The sequence below is a fragment of the Aspergillus vadensis genome (assembly GCF_003184925.1).
Source record: "Aspergillus vadensis CBS 113365 unplaced genomic scaffold BO88scaffold_12, whole genome shotgun sequence".
Taxonomy (NCBI): Eukaryota; Fungi; Ascomycota; class Eurotiomycetes; order Eurotiales; family Aspergillaceae; genus Aspergillus; species Aspergillus vadensis.
In genome coordinates, this window is record NW_020292050.1 from 722611 (window position 1) to 745189 (window position 22579).

The following is a 22579-nucleotide window of genomic DNA, read 5'->3' on the forward strand; positions in this document are numbered from 1 at the left end:
TCAAGCCGTGCCACACCACACTAGCACAGTATTGGACTTGGCTATCTTAGTCTTTCTAGAAGTGTCTATCACTATCTACATCCATTGATATATAGAAATAAGATATGTTGATATCCACTGATCCATTTAGATTGCATCTGGCGATACTCTCACTGCAGCCTAAGGCACCAAAGCGTCACCTGCACGTCACCTGAGATGAGATGAGCCTCCAACAAACATCCACCTTTACAGCTTACTGTAATCTTTGTCCTCTAGTTATGCTACATCTCCTCAAGCAGAATCCCGACTAGTATACCCGATTCAATGGATCCCTACTAACCACGAACCCCTCCCCTCCCTTCTCCCACCATACACCAACACCATCTTCCCACATCCCGCTTAAACCCAACACCATTCATTCATCCCATCTAAACCACCCCCATAATAAACATCCAAACACACACAAACAAACCCAAAGCAAGATGTCCGCCTCCTCCCTCGTAGCCCTCGACTCCCTCGAGGCCACCATCCTCATCGACAACGACCTGGACCCCATGTCCCCCACCCCGCCAGATACAGTAGAAGTGACCGGTCTAATGCGCACGCTAGCAACATCCTCTCCGCACGATGTCCACGACAGGGGCGATGCGCATAAGGAGCTTCAAATGGAGGATATATGCTGTTCTGCGCATGGCTTGTCGATTCTTGTGGTTCGTTATACCCTTCCCATCCCCCTTTCTCCCCTAGGATCTTATAATGAGTGTTGGAAGCTGAGAAGAACCCCAGACCGCAACAAAAGATAACAAACAGCACACGATCCTCTTCGACGCCGGACCTGAAGGCGACGCCTGGGAGAGGAACGTTAAGCGGCTACGGCCGGATTTGGCGGACGTGGAGGTCGTGCAGTTGTCGCATTGGCATCGGGATCATTCTGGTAGGTTTTTACTTCGTCCATTGAGATAAAGGGTGGTGTGTGCTAAAGTGTGGTATAGGTGGTCTTCAACGAGCCATTGAGATGATTACAGATGCTAAGACGCAGAAAGCCGATGGGAATTCCTCTGCGACGGTAGTTGATCTTCACCCTGATCGACCGGATTACAGAGGCATGGCTATCGGCCAGAATATCATCTCGCTGCAGGCTGATCCTACTTTTGAGGAACTAGAAGCTGCCGGAGGCACGGTGCAGAAACATGCTGATGCGCATACCGTTCTCGATAATTTCTTCTTCATCTCGGGGGAAATTCCTCGACGGACGGGGTATGAGCATGGATTGAAGGGTGGGATGAGGTTCGATGCGGAAGAGAAGGATTGGTTCTCGGATGAGGGGATTGCGGATGAGAGGTTCTTGATGTGTAGGCTTAAGGGTATGTCAGTTCCTTTGGATCGATGTGCTGTGGCTGATTGGTTTATTCAGACAAAGGCATCGTCATGTTCACGGCGTGCAGTCATGCTGGGGTGGTTAATTGTGCCCAGTATGCGGTGGATTCGCTGGACGGCGAGGTCCCTCTACATGCTATTGTTGGCGGCTTTCATCTTGCTACTAGTGAGGCGTCGCAGTTGGAGAGTACCGTTAGGGATCTGAAGAAGTTGGATCCCGCGGTTATTCTTCCGGGGCATTGCTCGGGGTGGAGGGCTAAGTTTGCGATTGAGAGGAGTATGCCGGGGGCGATGGTGCCTTGTTCGGTGGGGATGAAGATTAAATTCTAGGTAACTTACAGTTTCGCTGGGTTTATTGTCATGATGGATGTTGTTCTTGGGAAGATGCTAGTCTGGCTGTGTCTATCCAAGACAACTGCTGCGACAATGCTCAGTCGAATAGTCATGCTATGGTGATGACTTGATGTGACTACGAGAACATCTGGGAGTCATTGTATGCTCATCGACCTGGTTAGTCTACCATGGTCGAGCTTGGAAGAGCATAATGGCGGCAGTCGTGCTACAATGTCAGTGACATACGCCTGTTCTCATGGAGGTTCGATATAAAACCACAGATTCCCACCGTGTTCGATTGAAAGTCTGTCTCGGATGTTATCGCGAACAGGATGATATCTCTCGCAAAAGATCCAAGGACTGCACCCTTCCATTTGGAGGATAACAATGGACATCCCAGTGACACCGTTGCATTGGCAGCCTTGGTATAGAACGAGATGTCACGGTGCACATGCTGGCGCGAGAGAGGAGTATCGAGGTATATATATATGGGGCCTATAAGTACTTGAACGTATGAGTATATATATATATATATATATATATATATATCAGCTCTGGCACGAAGTTGAGTCCGTCTGGATGAAATGATGCTGGGATTGTATATATATATCATTGCAGTTATAATATATACTATCTACTCACAACTACAACAACTCATAAAATCACCACTATTCCTCAACTATAACACACCACCGTAAACCTTCATCACACCTACAACTACAATAAACTCACACAACCAACCCAATTCCTCCATTCCACCGACCCGAACACCACCATCTGATCCATCCATCCATCCACCGCTCACCGACTGCAGTGTGATGATGATAGCACAGCATGACAGCACCACCCCTCAAGCACGCCAAAACTCAAAACCAAAGCCAAGTACCAGCCCAGCAATCCAGACCGGTACAAACCAAGGGACCAGAAGCAGGCTAGAATGGCTAGAAAGCAGCAGCATCATCATCACCCATCACTACGGCATACATGCATACATACTGCAATGCACATTCCATACCGCCAAGATTCCATCTCTATCTACTATGGGTTTAAATCTACGGATAGTACTTTGGAAGGGTTGTAACGTCATGCAATGCGGGAAGGAAAATATTGTAAGAGGTTGGGTAGGTAGGGTTATTGTGCATATACTTCTATCTACTGTACATGAAGATGAAGATGAGGAGAGGTGGTATGCAGAGGAGGGAATAGAGTTAGAGTTGGCTGGTTAGTTAGTTGGTTGGTTGAATTCGTGGTGGGTGGTGATTCGCTTGTATACTGCCTTACTCTTTGAGATTCTTTTTACTTCTGAGATAGGTCTGTTTGTTTCTGGAGGTAGAGATGTATGAATGAATGAATGAGGTTGGGGTATAGGCGCAGCTGTATGTATGTATGTATGTAGGAAGGAAATTAACATGTCGTGTAACGCCATCCATCCATTCACTATCAGTACTATCTAAGAAATACTGTAAGTATTCTATTCCCTCCCAGTCTTACCATACATACATACAAACATACTATACACATGCATCTACCCAGGTTTCTCATGCTGTATGACGTATCCCTACAGAACACAGCATGAAAGTGATGACGACCACTATATCTGCCAAGTATTCTATCCAATTCTCTAAGTGATTCCTCGTTAATCACTTCGTAGTTGTTTTACTCTTTTTACCATTTATGTAGATGCCTATAAACAACCCATCCATCAAACTCTATATTGAGTATATACTGTAGCCTACTAGTACTATACTAGTAGTATCATCTGATCAACCCTGCAGAAGGTTAACAACTACTACACTTCTCACTGTTGATCACCCGCGACTCAAACTTCAGGCTGTGCTGGGCTGTGCTATGCTGTGCTGTGATTGATGATGATGATCCCCCGTCCTTCCCCCTCTCCGCTGGCTGCATTACACTCTACAAGGGAGGAGAGGGGCGGTGCAGGAGACAGCAGATACGCCCCTTTGCCAAGAACAATAAAAAGGGAGGAATGCACGGCAGGGCTTGGCGGGGAGATAAGAGGGGGGAGAAGAAAGGGGTAACTTTTAGTAGTTTTTGTTTGTTTGTTTGTTAGTTTGGTATGGAGATGAACAGATGGGGTTGAATTAGTTAATTTACTTATGGTGTTGGTGGTGGTGATATGGGGTATGGGGTAAAAACTGGGTTGATGAACTGGTGGGAATGTATATTCATTATTCTTGTAGTATACCACTATAGATGGCCGGTTCTTTGTTGTATGGAATATAATCCTAGACAAAGACATTTTCACTGTGTCTTTCACTATTCTATTTACTTTCTTTTCTGTAAGCGAAACACGAAGTAAACGACATACTGTAGTAAGTAGTAACAACTCCCGCCAAGCTGCATCACCCGTCATCATCACCACCATCACCAACATAAACGTCAACACTACACCCAGACAAGTAACTCGTTGCACTGATAACAACAACAACCACCCAAAATCAAGTCGTTTTCATTACACTCTATAATTAGTAGGACTACAGACACTGCCTCGCTATCAACCGTGCACATCCCACCCTGGCAATTAATTATTCGCACATCAAAAAAGGGATGGGATGGATGATAGACAAAACCGCCAAGAAAAAGCCTTGCTGAAGCTGCACATCTCCCGCTTGGCGCAAAACAATCTGCATAACTATTGGCTTGGAAAGGGGGTAAACCTACTACTTACTACTGTAAGAGGGAGAGTCACGTTTTCGAGGGGCGGGTTAAGTTACTTATTTGTTTTTTGCTTTTTATTTCTTTAATTTTGCTTGGCTGTATGGAGTATTATTCGTGTGATAGTATATCTTGAGTTGTTCGGTTACTAGTAGTACGTAGTATCTCATTTTAAATATCGATTATACTTTCTACATTTCCTAATTTACAGCAGTGATAATTCTGATTTCTCGCTTAGATGCCATCTTGGCAAATGTAGATAGCCAGGGCAGAAAGGCAGCCAGCCAGCCAGCAAGCCAGCCCCCTGATGAACTGTCGATCTGATATCATCTTTCCACATCAGCATCACTCCGCACTCACCATCACATCAGGGATACGGATTATCCTGACGGGGATACTCACTCGGCAATTACTTCCTCAAGTTAACCTTATTTTACTTATTATGTTCACTTAAGTTCAAGAAAACTCTATCCATCCTGCCAAGTAGTAACTACTGTCTCACGACTTTTGTCCGTCGGACCCCCATACGAAACGGAGTCGGAGTATATTAGTATATCACATCAGACATACTTACTCCGTAGTCACGGACCAGAGTAGTAGTAAGTTGTCCATCTGACATCATATGCAAATACACATAGTTAACTACCTACCTAATTGATCGATTCTTCACGCATCTAGAAAACGGATAGTTATATCCGTAAAAACTCAAAACACCACCGATCTACATCATTATTATCCTTCCTCCCCTTTTAGATGATATGACTTCCATAATGTACGTATGTATAATCTCCGTCTATAATTTGTTCCATGTGGCTAGTACTGCAGCATTCATCTTTGTCCGTTCGATTAACCTGCCCTGTTTGGATATATGTATAAGGGTGGGTGTGGGTGTGGGTGTATCAGACAATGATCCGATAATTAAACTTCAAGTAGAACATGGCATGTGAGTCGAGGGTGGGATCATGATGGAGATGAGACAAGACAAGACAGTTACTAGAATAGTCGGTCAGATCATCGATACTTATTCTTCCTTGGGTATGATGTTGATCGATGGTACCTACTTCTGATTGATGCAAGAAGGGGTACCTACATATGTATTAAATAGAGGATGTAGGCACGGGATATATACTGAAACAGGGTGATGAGAATCAGGGTCGGAGCAGACTGCTGCTGCGGTGTGCTGCAGAGAGACATGAATGGTTGTTTTGTCTTGGATATACTACACCGTGACCTACTACTTACTACTACTGTCTACTGGCATACTTCTGTAGATTGTATATAGTACAAGTGTATATCACGGGGTGACCAAACCAGCACAAAAGTACTCAAATACATATAGCATAAACACCCAGGTACGGAGTACTTAATTAGACATAATAATCCATGCTGGTGATCCCTTGGCATCGATCCCATCACAGTCAAAGCTGTAGTCCACTACGAGATACTACTACGTCTGGCAACAAAGTTAAACATGTATCAGACACAAACCACCACACCCACTAGACATGAGACATCACCACTACTACAGTACGTATCCCTACCCAACCCTCTCCCTCATCAGACACGTCTCCTCCCAAAGCAACCCGGCAAATTTATTCCCTCACTTCAGCCTTACATCCCATCCATCACTTCACACACCCGACACTCTATTCCGGAAAAAATCTTCACACCCAACTTACAACATGGACAAGCGGTCCAGTACCACGGTTCATACCCGACAACATCCAACCATGGAAAAGGAGGGCAGCAGACTTTGGGGGAGAGGGATAAAGTAAAACGCCCTGAATGGGATGGATATGGACGGGCGAATGTATGATTGGAGGGTACTTAGGGGGGGGGGTAAACCAAACTCTGGTGGTGTCTTTGTCTCCAAAACGGCGCGCCCGTGCCGATTCCCGTGTCGCGTAGTTAGCCCAGACCCGTTAGCAGTAGTTTTACCACCCAGTAAAATAATAGTAGAACTTCGGCGACCCTGACTACTTACTGAGTGGGAAGGGCCGAATATGCCGAGGAGAAAGGCCGACAAGGCAAAACATGGGCATTTGCTCATACGCGCCGAGTTGAGGGATAATGGTGATTCCACCACCCACTCATTTGGGCCTAACTTACTTGGGGAGTCGTGTGCGTGATTGAGCGCATTTGCAGCGCAAATGGCGTTCCACTTCCCTCTCTCCCCCGGGTAGTGAGTTGAGGGTGGGCTTGTCAGCCCGGCAATCACTAAGTAACTAATCTCTTTTGTCTGGTGGGAGAGCTGCACGAGGAGGGGTAGCTAGTTAGTTACTTAGCTAGTAAGCTATTTGACACAGATAAGCTGGCTGGCTGTTGCGTTGCGAGTTCGGTATCCCTCCATCTTGTCCTGCCGATATCCGTTCCAGACCCGGTCGTTTTGGACTGTCCCATGTCTACTGATTGACTAACTATTGGGTTCTCGCTTCCACCAGGGTATTATTCCCTATCGGTAGCTAATTGTCTATGTTGCAGTAGTTGTCACCGGTCGGCCCATGATAGGCAGGGAGCGACCTGAAGCATCTAGTGCTATCGATCCGGCTTGCCGCGCGACCTTCTATCTAGTTGTATCTACCTAGTCCATCTAGTCTGGATATCTAGCTATGTCCGGAAAATAGCTCTCTGCATCGAAACTCTGCAGTCTAATTCTAGTTCTAACCAATTTCGCCGACCGTAGCTTACTTCCAAGACTGGCCAACAGCAAGTCGCCCAGGTACGGACGGGCAATAAATCCCCGAGTCGGGGAGGGCTCGGGCTAAACCCGATCCAAGCATACGCACAGCAGCCCGGAAGAATAACCAAGGGCAATTGCACTGCTACAAATCAACCAAACTAACTAACCGATTTATCGGAATCTGCTGGTCACTGGGCAGAAGCAGTTCTGCAAAGCACGGCGCGTCATCGATAGATGGTGGGTTGGCTGCCACGGTGGCACGCTGGGGCGCGCGCGTGCGGGTGCGGCATGGAAATGAGGTTAGAAAATCTCTCATACAAGCCAGCAAGTCTTCTCCGGAGGTGTCAAAAAGGTAAGGACGATAAAGCTCCTGCAGTAGCTCTTTAGTGGTTGTCGTCAGAGCGTTGGAGCTCGGCGAGGTTTGAGAAACGTACGCAGCCCAGCTAGCTGCTTTGTAGCTAGACTGGTATTGAGCTACTGAGGGTAATTGGAGCGGGCTAAAATTGCGCTGCTGCTGCTAATATCCAGCATCTGTTGCTGCTGGAGACGACGGCTGACCCGTTGACGAATGACGATGGCGCATCCTCGTACTCGATTGGGATCTCCGATGAACAGTCGGAGCTTCCTCCCGCCCGTGGGGGCAGGTACATACGTGTAGCTGTGAGTAGTCAATGGTCAAGTACTGTCCCCTCCCACTAAGTAACTGATTAGTCGTCATCATCGTACTGCCAATGCTGCAATAGCAATAGTATCTTCGATAGTATGATACTTTGCAGGAGGATAGGACTATCCATCGAACACAACACTTCTTGGTGCTCTTGGCAATGGTGCTGGCAGCACGAGCATCTCCATTTGCAAAGGCGTTGTGCGATCGATGTCCGCTACTGCAACAAGTACCTCGACCGCGGAGGTCCGATGCGCGACTGGGATGTTGGATGGAGGAGGGTGCTACTGCTGCTATCCTTGAACCTCGGGTGAACGAGGGCAGACCAGGGCCGACAGAAAATCCCTCACCAGGATCCTCGATGAGACAGCTTGGCACGGGCGATCGCCCGGTGGGGGGAAGGGAAGAGGAAAGACAGGCTCGCGGCGAGTTGGGACCGTAATTGGTATCATTATTGGGGGCCGCTAACTGTATTCGCAATTAACGTCGGTGAAGTGGGAGGAATTGGCCCCGTTACCGCGCTGAGTCGATGGAGTGACCAACTGACTAGCCGTCTAGTCTTGGTCACTACTGTAGGTACCAGAAAGCCAAGAACGAGCCTAGCGGTATCTAGTGGGTGCTCCACGGACGCCCGTGGTCGTGATCGCATTTTCGAGGTCATTTGTTCGTGCTGCTGCTTTCTTTATGCACCGACTGACGGAACAATTGCCATTGTGCCGAAACCTGTATTACCTAAGGTCGTATCTCTATCTGCAAGTAGTCTAGTAGGTGATGAAGAAAGAACATAGTAAAGATTACGAGGTGTAAGCCATGACTCTTGTCATACGCGCCAACACGCGCCGTCATCGTGCGGATAATTGTCTCACCCCCGTCATCTATACACGGCTCGTACGAGAGGGTCGGCCGAAACTGGTTTAGCACCCTTACGGGTAGCCGACCTTATCCCGAAGGGGAATTTCGTTGCCCCCATCCATTAGCCAACACACTGGCCTGACTGACTACTGACTGTGCTTTTGCAAGTCCCTCAAAGAAAGCCACCAAAAGTCGCATTAATTATTGGCAAATTGCCCCAGAGGCCAAAATCAATAATAAGGACAATCCCACCAACACTATGACTTTACCCGATTTCCCTATCGGACTGCCGATTATGACGTAGCACCCATTCCCCCCATCTCCCCGGTGGCCATGACCCCTCGACAAATCCCAATTCAGTGGCCAACAAACTCCCCTGCTGCCGACATCCGATGTGCCATGTCAGCCCCAGAAAAAATTCTCTGATCTCGAACCCTCACCCCAAAATTTCGGAGCGGCAAAAACCAAGAAGAATCGTCTGGACAAGGAAATGCAGCTAACTGGCTCCAAGGGCCCCAGTCGAAGCCTTCTAGAAAACGTCGAGAACGGCGAATCTGCGGGTTCGATGCGGTCAGAAGGTCCTTGTTGCCCCTCACTTTTTTGGGGCCTTGCATTCGGCTGGTCCGGTGGCGACCAGTCAGTCGAGTCCCAAGTCAGTCCTTCCCGACTGAGTATGGCGCTACTACTACTACTACTACTGAATACTACTGTGGACAAATCTTGGGCCCCTCCTCCAACAATCAATCAATCAATTGCCCTGATAAGCCCCATTACTAAGGTATTTTAGTCCGCGCTCGGGGAAGTGCGGGCTAGTCACTTAGTCTAACCCGTAGTGGGAGTTAGCCTCTTACTATCTACTCCGTACTCCGGTCTACTACTCCGGACTTTGGCAGTGGCGCGCCCGCACGGAATAGCCTCACTTTTTTCCATTTTGTATGGACTATGGCTCCATTGCGGGATATAATATCATGCACTATTGTGTGGTCATCCATCACTACGAGGCGACTTGTGACTGATTGATTTCTCCATATTTTCCTTTGTTCAGTCATGATGGACGCGGGGAGGGTCTCTCTCGGTCTCGGTCTTTCAACCCACACCGGCAATACCGATGACTGACCTTCTTTGACCGTTCTCGAAACCCTTTTTTCTTTCTTTGAATGCGATCATGCAGAATGCTTGCTTGCTGCTGGGTTGGCATCCCTCACGTGTCCCCTGTCTCCATGCGTTGTTATGTAGGGCTCCACGTCCGGAGTAAGTAGGTACGGTACGTAGCTCGATTCACCTTCCCGAAGGGAAGTCAGTCAATATCAGTATGGGTAGTTTAGTATCATCTAAGTAGATTAACTAGACGACGACGACGACGACAACGGACAACGCCATATCTCATTTCAGCCCAGCTGTCAGAGAACGGTTTCAACGAACAAAACAAAGATACCCTAACCAACCAACCAACTACGGAGAGACAGAACCAAATAACCTTACATTCAAACTTCAAACCCTGATACACAAAGGTGTCCCAAGCAAGTAAGAAAGAAACTCGAAACAACCCCAAACCCAAATATCGACAACGAAACGACACTACCACCAACGAACCAAGAGCGATTACCATCACCTCCCATCCTATGGTTCAGGGACAGACAGACGACAAGCGACAGCAGCCAGAACTGACATCCCGACGGAAAAACCTCACTCACTTCAACCCGTTCCACGGTTTGCATGTGTGGGGAATCTTTTTGCAACACACTTCGAGAAGTGTAAGGTACTTTCCCGACTAGGCGAGGTACCAGGTACTAGTGCGGTTTTAAAAACCAAATGGGTGGACGCACACACACAGGTCTCTCTTATTTCCACGCGCGCGCCCATACCACTCCGGTGAGTGGGTGGGTGGGTGTGTGTTCCACTTCGGCTAAGAAGGTAAGTAATCCTGGATTGGGACTAGTGTGACGGAGAATCCAGGTACTGGGTTTGCGGGTTTTTGGAACTCTGAATTATCCACTTTGGGGGGTTTTTTTATCTAAAAGTATCTCAATCTCTCTATCTAGTTAGTTAGGTTAGCTACAGTTAAGTTATATTCGTGGGATTATTATTATTATTTACTCTCCAAGTAATTTATCTATCTAGTCTAACTGTGTAGAGCGATGGAGAAATGAGTTTGGTTTAGTGTACTCCACGATAGCTACCTCTCACTGACTAAGTAGTTTACTACTGTTGGCCTTGGCCCTGACCTTTGGTCTGGTCTTGGCCTTTGGGGAAAATATGGGATGAGATGGATGGGGTAGATGGGACAGACAACACATAAGGGGGTGAATGAAAGTGTGGGATGTGGGATGACTTCCTTTCTTTCTCCATAGTAACTTAACGATTAGTCCCCTCAGCTGACCTCCCATCCCCCTTTCAACCCCAGAAATAGTAAGTAGTAGCATAGATACCTACGGAGGATCCTGTAGTTTGGTATTTTCCAGATGGCTGGGGGGAGTTTCGGTTTTCGAGTCTTGGCTGACGTGCGTGGGTTGTGTTTTTGTTTTGCATACCGACCCTGTCTTGCCTTGCCTTGCCTTGCCTTGCTGCCCCAGGTTCATGTTCAGGCCTACTACTAGCTAAGTTTCCCCCCTTATCCCTGTAATAATACCGGGCAACGGTGAGAATCCCCCGGAATTCTGATCACCATGGACTGCATCCGGGATGGTCATGATGATTTGGGGGCGGTTGGGTGGTGCACGGGCTGTACACGGTACTAATTGCGTATGTATGCTATCTAACTCATTACTCGAGGAGTTAGCTAATGGTAGTTACCACGTTACTATAGTGGTGACTAACAATGGTAGCATAAACGGGAATAGCATCATCATCACCATTACTACTACATACTCACCCACATTAATATGGAGTACCTTCCCATTCGTCAGGAACATAACCGCGACGGCGAAACTTCCCCCGTGAGGGAATCTCCCTATACCCTATCCATCCAGAATCATCATCCTACCTATCTAAGTAACTTGAATACCCAAACCGCGGAAACCGCTCAATCGGCCCCGTCGGGCGAGGCGAAACCAACCACCCACCCCCCATCTTCCTTCCCCCTAGCTAGTAACTGAACCTTACTAACCAACCTAAGTAACTAACTTAAACCCCGGTGTAAGTAGTAAGTAGCATCGGAACTACCATATCATATCTATCTGAATTAGGTATAACTCATCTTCCACCTCCTCCATCATTCATTCATTCATTTCGAACTCCGGAATTAAACTTCGGGCTTTTGTTGGCTTGCTTTGCTTTGCTTTGCTTTGGCCTAGGGTAAGTGAGTGAGCGTCACGGTGAGAGAATGCAGTAGATGAAGCGGGATTACCCTCCGTAGGTTAGTGAGGATGCTACAGTAAACTTGCATGTGGTTTTGAGTTAATTTTTATGGTAAGGTTAGAGGTAGAGTAGAGTGTTATTTTATTTCCCCGCGGCTGATCAGTTCAGTTCAGCTCAGCCCGGTTAGACCTTACCTAGCTGACCATTGATACAGTAAGTAGTAGATGGATAGATAGTAGTGTGATGTTCAGGTCATCGGAGCAAAGAGAGAGAAAACAGGATGGCATCCGATCCGCGTGAAAGGGAAAAAATCTCACTGACCCCATGCCATGCCATGGTTTCTCTTGCATGTGTACGGTCGCCTTTTCAGAGCTCTCTCATGTTGGTTGGGGATGGATGGATGGATGGTACGGCAACCATAATGTGATGTGATGGATGAATGGGGCGCGAGGCCGCCCGCCCGATGAAATACTTACCTACGGGAGTTGCAGTAAGTGTAGTAGTATTCTGCAGGTATGGTTGGGCGGATGGTCCTCCTCCACAAACATCATCGGGTTTAATCCCGCCCGCGTCTGGGGTTGGATGGATGGATGGATGAATGGATATGCGTTATTTGGTTCAGGGCTTTCTTTCGTTCGGACTTGGGTGGGAGCTGAGCGCGGGCGGTATCGATCGAGACCCGGTCGGGATGACGGTGAATCCCATCCCCATCATCCTACTGCTACTACTCAGCACGGAGTAAGTTGGGTGGCTTAAAGTTGAACCTTTTACATTCCGAAGCTTTTTTTGTGTTTGTTCAGAATAAGCAAATAGTTTCTATCGTCCGAGTAGTTGATAGGTTAGTACATAGTACTGTGTATATCCATCCCACTGATCTTCACATGGTATATAATAGATGGGGGTGAGGTAAGGCTGTATATTACAATAGAGTGGTCAATTTCGAGCCTCAAATTGATGGGGATATATATTATGGAGAATCCAAGTAAGTAGTAGGGATCATCGAAAGAATGATAGTCGAACCCATCAACTCCGAGATGCTATTCTACAACTAGTAGAGCCAGCCAAGAACAATTATCGCCAATGTTACTCCGTAGACACCATACGCAGTTGCATCACTCTGAATCGCCCACGTAGCGTAGCGGAAAGCCGAAGTACTGTCTACACTACCTACTAAGAATATCTACGGCGTTTGCTTGGAGATAAACCCCATCCGGATTCGGACAGCAGCAACTACTAACCAGCCCAACCACCGAAAAAGAATGTGGAGGAGAAAGGCAGAACAAGAATAAGAACAAGGATACCGTAACCCGACAACGGATCACCATCTTGGCAAAACTACCGAAAGGGCCAAAAACAAAATAGACTCATTAAGTATTATTACCTTGGGAGTGACTTGAGTCCAAGACAAGCCTTATGCGCGCTGAAAGCTTATGAAGTGCGGAGGAAGAAGTCACGAACATGGGAATTCCCTGTTTATCGGCGACACCATCATCAAACGGAAATAAAAAAAGTCTAATAGCGAGAAGGCACTGGAAAACAACTGGAACAATCATCGATGGATGAATGGATGGATGGTTTAGTTAGTATGTACGTTGTCAGGCGATCTGGGGCGCTGCGGCGGCGGCGCGCGCAGCGCCCGGACGCGGGCTACGTGGTTGTGGATTAATGCCGTGCATGCATGCATATCTTTCTTTCTCTTCTTTTCTTTTCTCTTGTCAGACAAGCCATTTTCCAATAATCACAAGTACTATGCAGTTTGTTCCCTTCCTTTCGGGACTTCCGTGGGTATCCCTGAGGGAGATAGATTGCTTTTCCTGGGAATTCCGGAGAGATCCTGATTTGTCTGGGCTGAGCTGGGCTGATGGGAAAATGGCGCGTTTCTTTTTTTACTGCTGCTACTACTAGTGGTTCGATTTGCTTTGCTTGATGGTATCGAATAGATAGATGGTCTGGGCTAACTACTCATTATCTGGAGAAGAAGCACGGGTAGAATCGGTGGAAGGAGGAGGGGAGAAGATTGGGCTGGCTGGTAAGGTTAACATGATAGACGCAACCAGTTGCATCCATCTGGAAGGGAAAACGATGTAAAAATCTTGGTTCGCTGGGGTCGTGGCCATGCATGCATGCTTCCCACATCCTTCCAAGCCAACCTGTCAACCAGATGGCGTCGTAGAAAAAACGCCCAGGAAAAAAATCGAAAATCGAAATCGAAATCGAATCGAGCAAGATTGGAAAAATGTCGCAACGTGCTCTGTACAATGGGCGGCGGCGGCAGCGGCAGCAGAAGCAGCAGCAGCAGCAGGGTTATCTGCGGAGACCATCTGGAACTGGGGTTTCGGTATGGTATGCGATCAGCCTTGGCCACAGATGAAGTCACCGTATATACGAAAACGACCAATGCCCAGACGAGGCTATTATGGCTACTATTGTTGTATCATGAAACTATATTGCTGCGCTCATTTCATTACTGCTGCTGCTGCTACTGCTGCTGCCAGACTTGGCTAATCAATAATGCGACGATAGCAGGGCCAAGAGTAAGGTAAGTAATCTTACTCACTTGATAGCAAGACCAGACCAATGATACGGGTCCCCCAGCAACAATGGGAGCAAATAATCCCAGACTGGAGACCCGAGTACCTAGTCGGCGGAGTCGCATCCCGACGTCAACCAGTCAGACAAAAATGACGCTCTCCGATGGAGCCCATGGCTCCCCACGAGAGGAAATCGGATGAAACTCAATCAGGGCTAGATGCATGGGATTGGCGCGCCGTAAATAAGGAGGGTGGAGAGCAGCACACCTTCCACTCCCCTCCCCCGTCGTCACACACTCACAGGATGGGATGGTTGGCAAATGGTGGACGATCGACTCCAGGTTGGCGTTAGTGCGAGATTGTGAGAAACAATCATCATCATAATAATAGCGATGGTAATATGAGAGGGACAAAGAGCGACAGAGAGCGAGAGAGGAAGAGAAGGAAGGGGGGGCCACAGCGAGGCGCGTGGGGACAAAGTCGGGAAGTGCGTAGGCGGAAGATAACGAAGGGTGCGATTCGCAATGGTAATTGCATGGTAATAATAATTATTATTATGGGATGTCAATCAAATCATCCCATCCATTCATCCATCCATCCCACCGATAACAAATGATCGCACAGGAGAAATAATCCTGATGACATAATTCTGGATTTGGATAAGGGAAGGGGCAGCTGTTTACTTTCTGTGTCGTGTGTACGGCTCATTCTGACCTAGATACCTACTTCCACTTACTTTCCTACTAACCCTCTACGGGGCCGCGCACCGGGCGGGCAATGGAGTCAGTTCCCGAGTCGGCACGATCATCACCACCATGAATTCATCATCATTTTACTTGCGCTTCATTTCCTGGTGTGTCCCCTCCCTCCCCGAGACACGGTCAATCGGCACCAGGAATGGGAACTTAAAACGGATCGTCTGACAGCACCGACCACGGCCACCTACGACATGCGATGATGTCAGTTAATTCCGTAGACTGAAGAAAGCATCGAAAGAATCGAAGAAAACGTAGTCAATCGTAGGGAGTAAGTAGACTATCTATCTAGCTAAATTGTTTTGACCCTGCATGGCCGGAAATGGTATCATCCAAGTTCTTGGAACTCGCCCCTTGCGTTCCCGTTTGGCTCAGCTCGTGGTTCCAAGATCGGGTAGGACGGCCCTGGCTCTGCTACTCTGTGGCACAGGGAAACCAGTCATTCCAGCGCTTCACGATCGGAGTATTTCGCAGCAAGTAAAAGAGAGACGCTGATTCATATCTTTAGTTGGTAAGTTAGTTATTTAGTTAGTTAACTAGGTAGTAGTTAGATAGTGTATGTATGTCTCGTCTGTAGCGGGCCTTGGTATTCCACAGATCATGTCCCTTTCTCCTCTCTTGTGGGCAGAAGAAAAGAAGAAGGGCAACGATCATTTCTTTTCTGCAAGGGAACTACTGAAACTATGAAGTCCGATGTCATCGCAGTGCGCCAGGTGCTACGGAGTACACAGAAGGAATATGCCAATGATTAACACATAGAGGGTCTGATAGTGTGTATGTGTGTTATGTATGTATGTATGTATGTATCCCCTTCTTTCTGTCTCCTTCTATCTACCCTTTAATTTTTTTGTTTCTTTTCTGTTGGCCTCGGCCAGACAATGCCGATTGACTTACCAACAAGCAAATAGCATGATTGGGATGGGATATTACTATTACTCTCATCAATTGCGAGGGTCAAAAGGCGACGAGAAAAAATCGCGCATAGTAAAGAGAGCGAGAGTAGGGAAAGGATCAGGAAAATTAACGAGGGCCACCACCCGCACGCGGCAAAAAGGCCTTTCACACGGTACAGTCCGTACGGTAAGGAATTCTTTTCCCAAGTGGAAAAAGAGAGCGCCCTGGGCTGGCCGAAAGGCCGACAGAGCCGTCCTCTGTCGGCTCTCGTACCCGTATCTTACCAGTAGCATACCTCAGGTCCATAGTGAACTCCGAGGAAATAGAGACAAGCTCCTCCCGACCAGTGTATCGGGTGCGTACGGGGAGTCCTCATCCTTCTTGTTCTCCCCAGGATTTACGGTAGGGGAACGAGCGAGAGTGGAGGAGGGAGGGGAGAGGGGGGGCGAACTCGGCACAGCGCTGCCGGTCATGGAGCAAAGCAACAAGAAGCCATTCAGCAAAAGATCGAGACAGACTGACTGGTAAAGGCGAACGGCGTAAGATGCCGTATCATTGGGTGACCGTCTGGGAATAGTCAGAGTTTTTCCACGGCCCAGACTAGGCCCGATCCGGGAGGTGGGATCCACTTGGCAAACTGGGCTGGGCAACCCAGACAAGGTAATGGAAGCGGGAAAATGAAAAACAAAAAATAAATAATCGTCTGAAATTCACTCGGCACTAGCGATGCGTCGGGTTAAGCAGAAAAATGTGTGTGCGTGGGAGGCAAAAAGCGGGTCCCAGTCACAACCTTACCTTACCAGGGACAGCGAACTTTCGATCAAGTGGCTACTGCTGCTCCCGGCCAAGACTAGACCGAGTTGGAGAAAATTAAATGAAGTAAAAAAGAAAATGAGAGAAAAAAGAAAATCGGAAAATCGGAAAATCAGAAAATAATAAAATGGAGGAAGGCGAAAAAAAAAAAAAGTGGGCTTACGCACAGGGAAGGTCGCCCGTTGGAGCTTAGAGAAGACAGACGTGTTTGTCTGGTCCCGTGCAATTGAAGGCTGCCCACCCCCAAATATTAAAGAGTACATTCCCTCCCTTCGCTCCCCTCTCTTCTTCTTCTCTTCTTCATAGGACTATCCGACTCTTGCCATTCCCGTCATTTTTTGTTTGCGTCTGCTCATATCGTTGGGTTCGAAGGCTGTGTGAGCCGTAGCAACAATGGCGGAGCGGAGGATTTCCTATGCTCCTGACGTGGAGAATGGTGACCATTCTCGCGCCCCTCAACTTGATGATGGTGCTGGTCTCGACGAGTATGCCGCTTTGAACCGTTACATCTCGACCGCCCCCGACAAGCGCCGCGGTTCGACTGCCAGTGCCGGTGGCGTGAGCGCCGGCAAGAAGAAGAAGGGCTTCTCCCTCTTCGGCAAGAAGGGTGATGGCGTGGAGGAAGGCTTCGTCTGCCCCGATGACTGGCTCGAGACCGACATGCGCTCCGGTCTGCGCTCCAGCGACATTGAGCCTCGTCGCAAGCGTACCGGCTGGAACGAGCTGACCACCGAGAAGACCAACTTCTTCGTTCAGTTCATTGGTTACTTCCGTGGTCCTATTCTTTATGGTAAGGCAATCGACTCTGACAGGACATGGCTGGGATACTAACAATGCTATAGTTATGGAATTGGCTGTCCTTCTTGCTGCTGGTCTTCGTGACTGGATCGATTTCGGTGTCATCATTGGTATTCTTATGCTTAACGCTATCGTCGGTTGGTACCAGGAGAAGCAGGCCGCCGACGTTGTCGCTTCCCTCAAGGGTGATATTGCTATGAAGGCCATCGTCATTCGTGATGGCCAGGAACAGGAAATCCTTGCCCGTGAACTGGTTACTGGTGATATTGTATGTTTATCCTCTGTCTTGTCAACTCTGTCAGCACTGTCTAACCTACTTTTCTATAGATCGTCGTCGAGGAAGGTACCGTCGTTCCCGCCGATATTCGCCTGATCTGTGACTACGACAAGCCCGAGAACTTCGAGACCTACAAGGAGTACCTCGCCACCGTTGGTGACGACACTCTTAAGGAGAAGGAGGATGAGGACGATGAGGATGGTGGCATTGAGGCCCGTGCCGGTGTCTCCCTTGTTGCCGTTGACCAGTCCGCCATCACTGGTGAATCTCTCGCTGTCGACAAGTACATGGCTGACACTTGCTACTACACCACTGGTTGCAAGCGTGGTAAGGCCTACGCTATTGTCACTGCCACCGCCCGCCACTCTTTCGTCGGTAAGACTGCTGCTCTCGTCCAGGGTGCCCAGGACCAGGGTCACTTCAAGGCTGTCATGGACAACATCGGTACCACCCTGCTCGTCCTTGTCATGTTCTGGATTCTCGCTGCCTGGATCGGTGGTTTCTACCGTCACCTCAAGATCGCTACCCCCGAGAACGAGGACCGCAACTTGCTCCACTACACCCTGATTCTCCTGATCATTGGTGTCCCCGTCGGTCTTCCCGTCGTCACTACCACCACCCTCGCTGTCGGTGCTGCCTACTTGGCTGAGCAGAAGGCTATCGTCCAGAAGCTCACTGCCATTGAGTCCCTTGCCGGTGTCGACATTCTCTGCTCTGACAAGACTGGTACCCTTACCGCCAACCAGCTCTCCATCCGTGAGCCCTACGTCAACGAGGGTGTCGATGTTAACTGGATGATGGCTGTCGCTGCCATTGCCTCCAACCACAACATCAAGAACCTCGACCCCATCGACAAGGTCACCATCATGACCCTCCGTCGCTACCCCAAGGCCCGTGAGATCCTCGCCCGCAACTGGGTCACCGAGAAGTACACTCCTTTCGACCCCGTCTCCAAGCGTATCACCACCATCTGTACCTGCGATGGTGTCCGCTACGTCTGCGCCAAGGGTGCCCCCAAGGCTATCCTCAACATGTCCCAGTGCTCTGAGGAGGAGGCCGACAAGTTCCGTGAGAAGGCTGCTGAGTTCGCTCGTCGTGGTTTCCGTTCCCTCGGTGTTGCCGTCCAGAAGGAGGGTGAGCCCTGGCAACTGCTGGGCATGTACCCCATGTTCGACCCCCCTCGTGAGGATACCGCCCACACCATCGCTGAGGCCCAGCACCTTGGTCTGTCCGTCAAGATGTTGACTGGTGATGCTCTTGCCATTGCGAAGGAAACCTGCAAGATGCTTGCTCTCTCTACCAAGGTCTACGACTCCGAGCGTCTGATCCACGGTGGTCTTGCTGGCTCTGCTCAGCACGACCTCGTTGAGAAGGCTGACGGTTTCGCTGAGGTCTTCCCCGAGCACAAGTACCAGGTCGTCGAGATGCTCCAGCAGCGTGGTCACTTGACTGCCATGACTGGTGACGGTGTCAACGATGCTCCCTCTCTCAAGAAGGCTGACTGTGGTATCGCTGTCGAGGGTTCCACTGAGGCCGCCCAGGCTGCCGCCGATATTGTCTTCCTTGCCCCCGGTCTGTCCACCATCGTCGATGCTATCAAGCTCGCCCGTCAGATCTTCCAGCGTATGAAGGCCTACATTCAGTACCGTATTGCTCTGTGTCTCCACCTTGAGGTCTACCTTGTCACCTCCATGATCATCATTGACGAGACCATCCGTGCCGATCTGATTGTCTTCATTGCCCTGTTCGCTGACTTGGCCACCATCGCCATTGCCTACGACAACGCCCACTACGAACAGCGCCCCGTCGAGTGGCAGCTGCCTAAGATCTGGGTTATCTCCGTCATCCTCGGTGTCCTTCTGGCCGCCGCTACCTGGATCATCCGTGCCTCCCTCTTCCTCACCAACGGTGGTATCATCCAGAACTTCGGTTCTCCCCAGGAAATCCTCTTCCTTGAGGTTGCCCTTACCGAGAACTGGCTCATCTTCGTCACCCGTGGTGGTAAGACCTGGCCCTCTTGGCAGCTGGTTGGCGCCATCTTCATTGTCGATGTGCTCGCCACCCTGTTCTGTGTCTTCGGCTGGCTCTCCGGCGACTACCTCCAGACCCACCCCGTTGACCGTGCCGACTTCTCCATCAACGGTGATGTCGACATTGTCACCGTCGTTGTTATCTGGGGTTACTCCATTGGTGTCACCATCATCATCGCTGTGGTGTACTACCTCCTTTCCAGCATCCCCTTCCTTGACAACCTTGGTCGCAAGACCCGCTCCCGCGCCGACACCCAGATCGAGAACCTGCTTGGCCACCTGTCCAAGCTGGCCATCGAGCACGAGGTCGACGCCCACGGCAAGAGCCGCTACATGTTGGGTGCTCGCGCCGAGGTCGAAGAGGATGAGTAAACGCTTGATTGCGCTCCTTAATACCATCCGACCTGGATATCACTTGCTGCGCATACATGCATGAGCTGGGATTCCGGCTACCCTTTTTACCCGTATTATAGACTTTTTTTTCCTTATTACCTTGTCTCTACTGATAGAGTCAATTTCTTTTCTTTTTACATGTATGTATGTCATTAATAGTGGTAAATTTAGTCAATCAAGGGTTCAATTAATACATCTTCCACTGTAACTACTTCATTATCCTCATTTACCAAACAAATCTTAGAAATCCACCGAATCAATAATCAAAGTGCGCCCACTGCCGACCACTTAGCCGAACCAAACCAAACCAAACCACCTCAGCCCTGACCTGACCTGACCTACACCACGGTCCACCCATCGGACCAAGTTCTGGGTGTAGTGGACCCCGGTAAATTGGAGTCAGGGGCACCACTTCACTCACCATCTTCTCGGTTCCCGTTTCACCTGCGCCCGTTCGGATTCCGGCCGATAGCTAGACAGCCAGTTGCGTTGCACCTCACAGGCATTCATTCGGCCCTCGACACCGAACATACGTGTAAGAGAGAGCTTGAGTGGATCCGAGCTATTGAGTCGGGTCCGGACGAAATGAGATGAGACGAGACGAGAGGAGACTCGTATTGCGCCTATCAGTCGGCCTGTACCTGCCGAGTCAGTCGTCGAATAATTGGTCGGCTGGCTTGTTGAATACGTTTACGAGAGAGGCCGAGGTTGATGGTAGATTAGTAGATGATGATGGTGGTCTAAATGGCCTCGTGTCGATGGGGAGGTGTAATTTGCCGATGAATGGATGCGTTGATAGTGTGATGCACGGATGGTGGTTTGCGCTTTATTTGTGCACTGGTCTGGTGGTGGTCGCAGGTCTGTAGTTGGGGATGCGTATTGTGCTTGTGCAAGGTAGGCGTGCATTGCTGCTTTACTGGCTAAGGTTGGAGTTGTCCAGTTGGTGATGTTCGCTTTGGTGTCGTGATTCAGCTTTTAATTTAGTGCCTCAGGCTAGCGATCTCAGCAGCAATGAATGTCAGTTGCTCAGTGTGAGGAGGACTTGTCTCACTTCAGTCAGTCAATACACGAGTACTTATAACAAGCTTGGGGAATGGCTTTTTCCAGCAAACTTCTGTATCCGCCAATTGGCAGGGCATGAAAACCACTCACTAGCCTGTTTCCCATTGCTTTGAACAGCAGATTGAAGCTACTCGTATCGTTGGTCATGGTTTGAGAACACATGCGTCTGTCAGTTTAAGCTGGTGAGTAGCTATTGTTTCTGTGGATCAGGAGTCCTGAGTAACATTTGACTCTGAAGGTCTCTATAAGATTATCCTCGTCAAAGCCGGGAACTATCTTATGCTTCTCGTACACCCATAATTAGACTTGACTACATAGAACAAGTTATGCCATTGCTGCTAGCAACGCCGGAATCAATATTGGGACTAATATCTTGCTAGCATGAACTGACTCGGAGTCTCAATAAACTTGCGATCGGCTGTTAGGTATCGATAATGGCAGCTATTACTGAACAATGATACTTGTCCTGAGAGCAAGCGGCTACACGAGTTCACTGTGGCCTATATGGATGGCCATCGACTAACTGATGGCTTCTATCTGAGACAGCTACGGTTGCCATATGCAGATACAAGGCTGAAAACTGGCTATGTATTGACTGACGAAATGCTGGCACTTCTAGAACGTCAGCATGCTCCGAGTCGACTTTCGACGAGTGTATTGTCCTGTTCAGACATTGCTCATCTTTTAACTATTTAGAGACTATGGTATGATGGTAAGCTCTGGTGAAGGATTAGCCATCTTACGTGCTTAACATGCATACGACTTGCTGTATTCATGCTAAAGCATACTTGCAGACCAAGCATTTCTCTCGGAAGAAAAGTCGGCGGCATTACATCGGCTCAAGTCCACTACAAAGCTCCATGACAGACAAGCCTGACCAGCTCCAAAAAGCTTAGCCGTGATATAGCCCACACAGAATACTTCTCCCCGCACCATCGGACGAGCACACTGCATGAATGAGGGATTAAACATCACTTGACCAGATGTGCGGCTTCATAGCGCATCTATGAGATATCGGATCACCATGGCTGTCCGCGGAGCACCACCACGTCAAACAACTCACTAACTGACTGTGGAAGATACCCCCGACCAACATGGAGACAACATCATCCCAATCATGCATCTAACCCCAGAGCAAGTTCACTCCACCAACTGCAGTCCAACTGAA

At 48.9% G+C, this 22579-nt stretch overlaps 6 protein-coding genes across 6 annotated transcripts; 3 read left to right on the forward strand and 3 right to left on the reverse strand.

Moving 5' to 3' along the window:
• Positions 1-461: 461 nt before the first annotated feature.
• On the forward strand, positions 462-1686 carry BO88DRAFT_454023 (MBL fold metallo-hydrolase; the record flags this gene model as incomplete). Its single annotated transcript, XM_025710782.1, has 4 exons — positions 462-689; positions 766-913; positions 972-1343; positions 1394-1686. 4 exons carry the CDS (start codon positions 462-464, stop codon positions 1684-1686), a joined length of 1041 nt encoding a protein of 346 aa, XP_025562732.1.
• Positions 1687-6915: 5229 nt separating this feature from the next.
• On the reverse strand, positions 6916-8358 carry BO88DRAFT_444126 (uncharacterized protein; the record flags this gene model as incomplete). Its single annotated transcript, XM_025710079.1, has 5 exons — positions 6916-7455; positions 7476-7508; positions 7604-7703; positions 7847-8128; positions 8253-8358. 5 exons carry the CDS (start codon positions 8356-8358, stop codon positions 7188-7190), a joined length of 789 nt encoding a protein of 262 aa, XP_025562733.1. The 3' UTR covers positions 6916-7187.
• A 5160-nt stretch (positions 8359-13518) lies between these two features.
• BO88DRAFT_405249 (uncharacterized protein) lies at positions 13519-14085 on the reverse strand (the record flags this gene model as incomplete). Its single annotated transcript, XM_025706826.1, has 1 exon — positions 13519-14085. A coding segment is annotated over exon 1 (155 nt), but the record flags the coding sequence as incomplete, so codon positions are not given.
• Positions 14086-15786: 1701 nt separating this feature from the next.
• BO88DRAFT_54394 (uncharacterized protein) lies at positions 15787-16987 on the forward strand. The gene has a single exon (XM_025712955.1). The coding sequence runs from the start codon at positions 15934-15936 to the stop codon at positions 16564-16566; it is 633 nt and encodes a 210-aa protein (XP_025562735.1). The 5' UTR covers positions 15787-15933; the 3' UTR covers positions 16567-16987.
• Positions 16698-17234, reverse strand: BO88DRAFT_54376 (uncharacterized protein). Its single transcript, XM_025712954.1, has one exon. It carries the CDS (start codon positions 17112-17114, stop codon positions 16830-16832), a length of 285 nt encoding a protein of 94 aa, XP_025562736.1. The 5' UTR covers positions 17115-17234; the 3' UTR covers positions 16698-16829.
• Positions 17235-17244: 10 nt separating this feature from the next.
• BO88DRAFT_340748 (plasma-membrane proton-efflux P-type ATPase) lies at positions 17245-20328 on the forward strand (the record flags this gene model as incomplete). Its single annotated transcript, XM_025703071.1, has 3 exons — positions 17245-17641; positions 17694-17917; positions 17977-20328. The coding sequence occupies 3 exons, from the start codon at positions 17245-17247 to the stop codon at positions 20326-20328; spliced, it is 2973 nt and encodes a 990-aa protein (XP_025562737.1).
• Positions 20329-22579: the final 2251 nt, after the last annotated feature.

What these genes read in the sequence shown, in the direction of transcription:
- BO88DRAFT_54394 (XM_025712955.1), top strand. Translation starts at nt 15,934, where the DNA reads ATGTATGTATGTATGTATCCCCTTCTTTCTGTCTCCTTCTATCTACCC.
- BO88DRAFT_54376 (XM_025712954.1), bottom strand. Translation starts at nt 17,114, where the DNA reads ATGTACTCTTTAATATTTGGGGGTGGGCAGCCTTCAATTGCACGGGAC.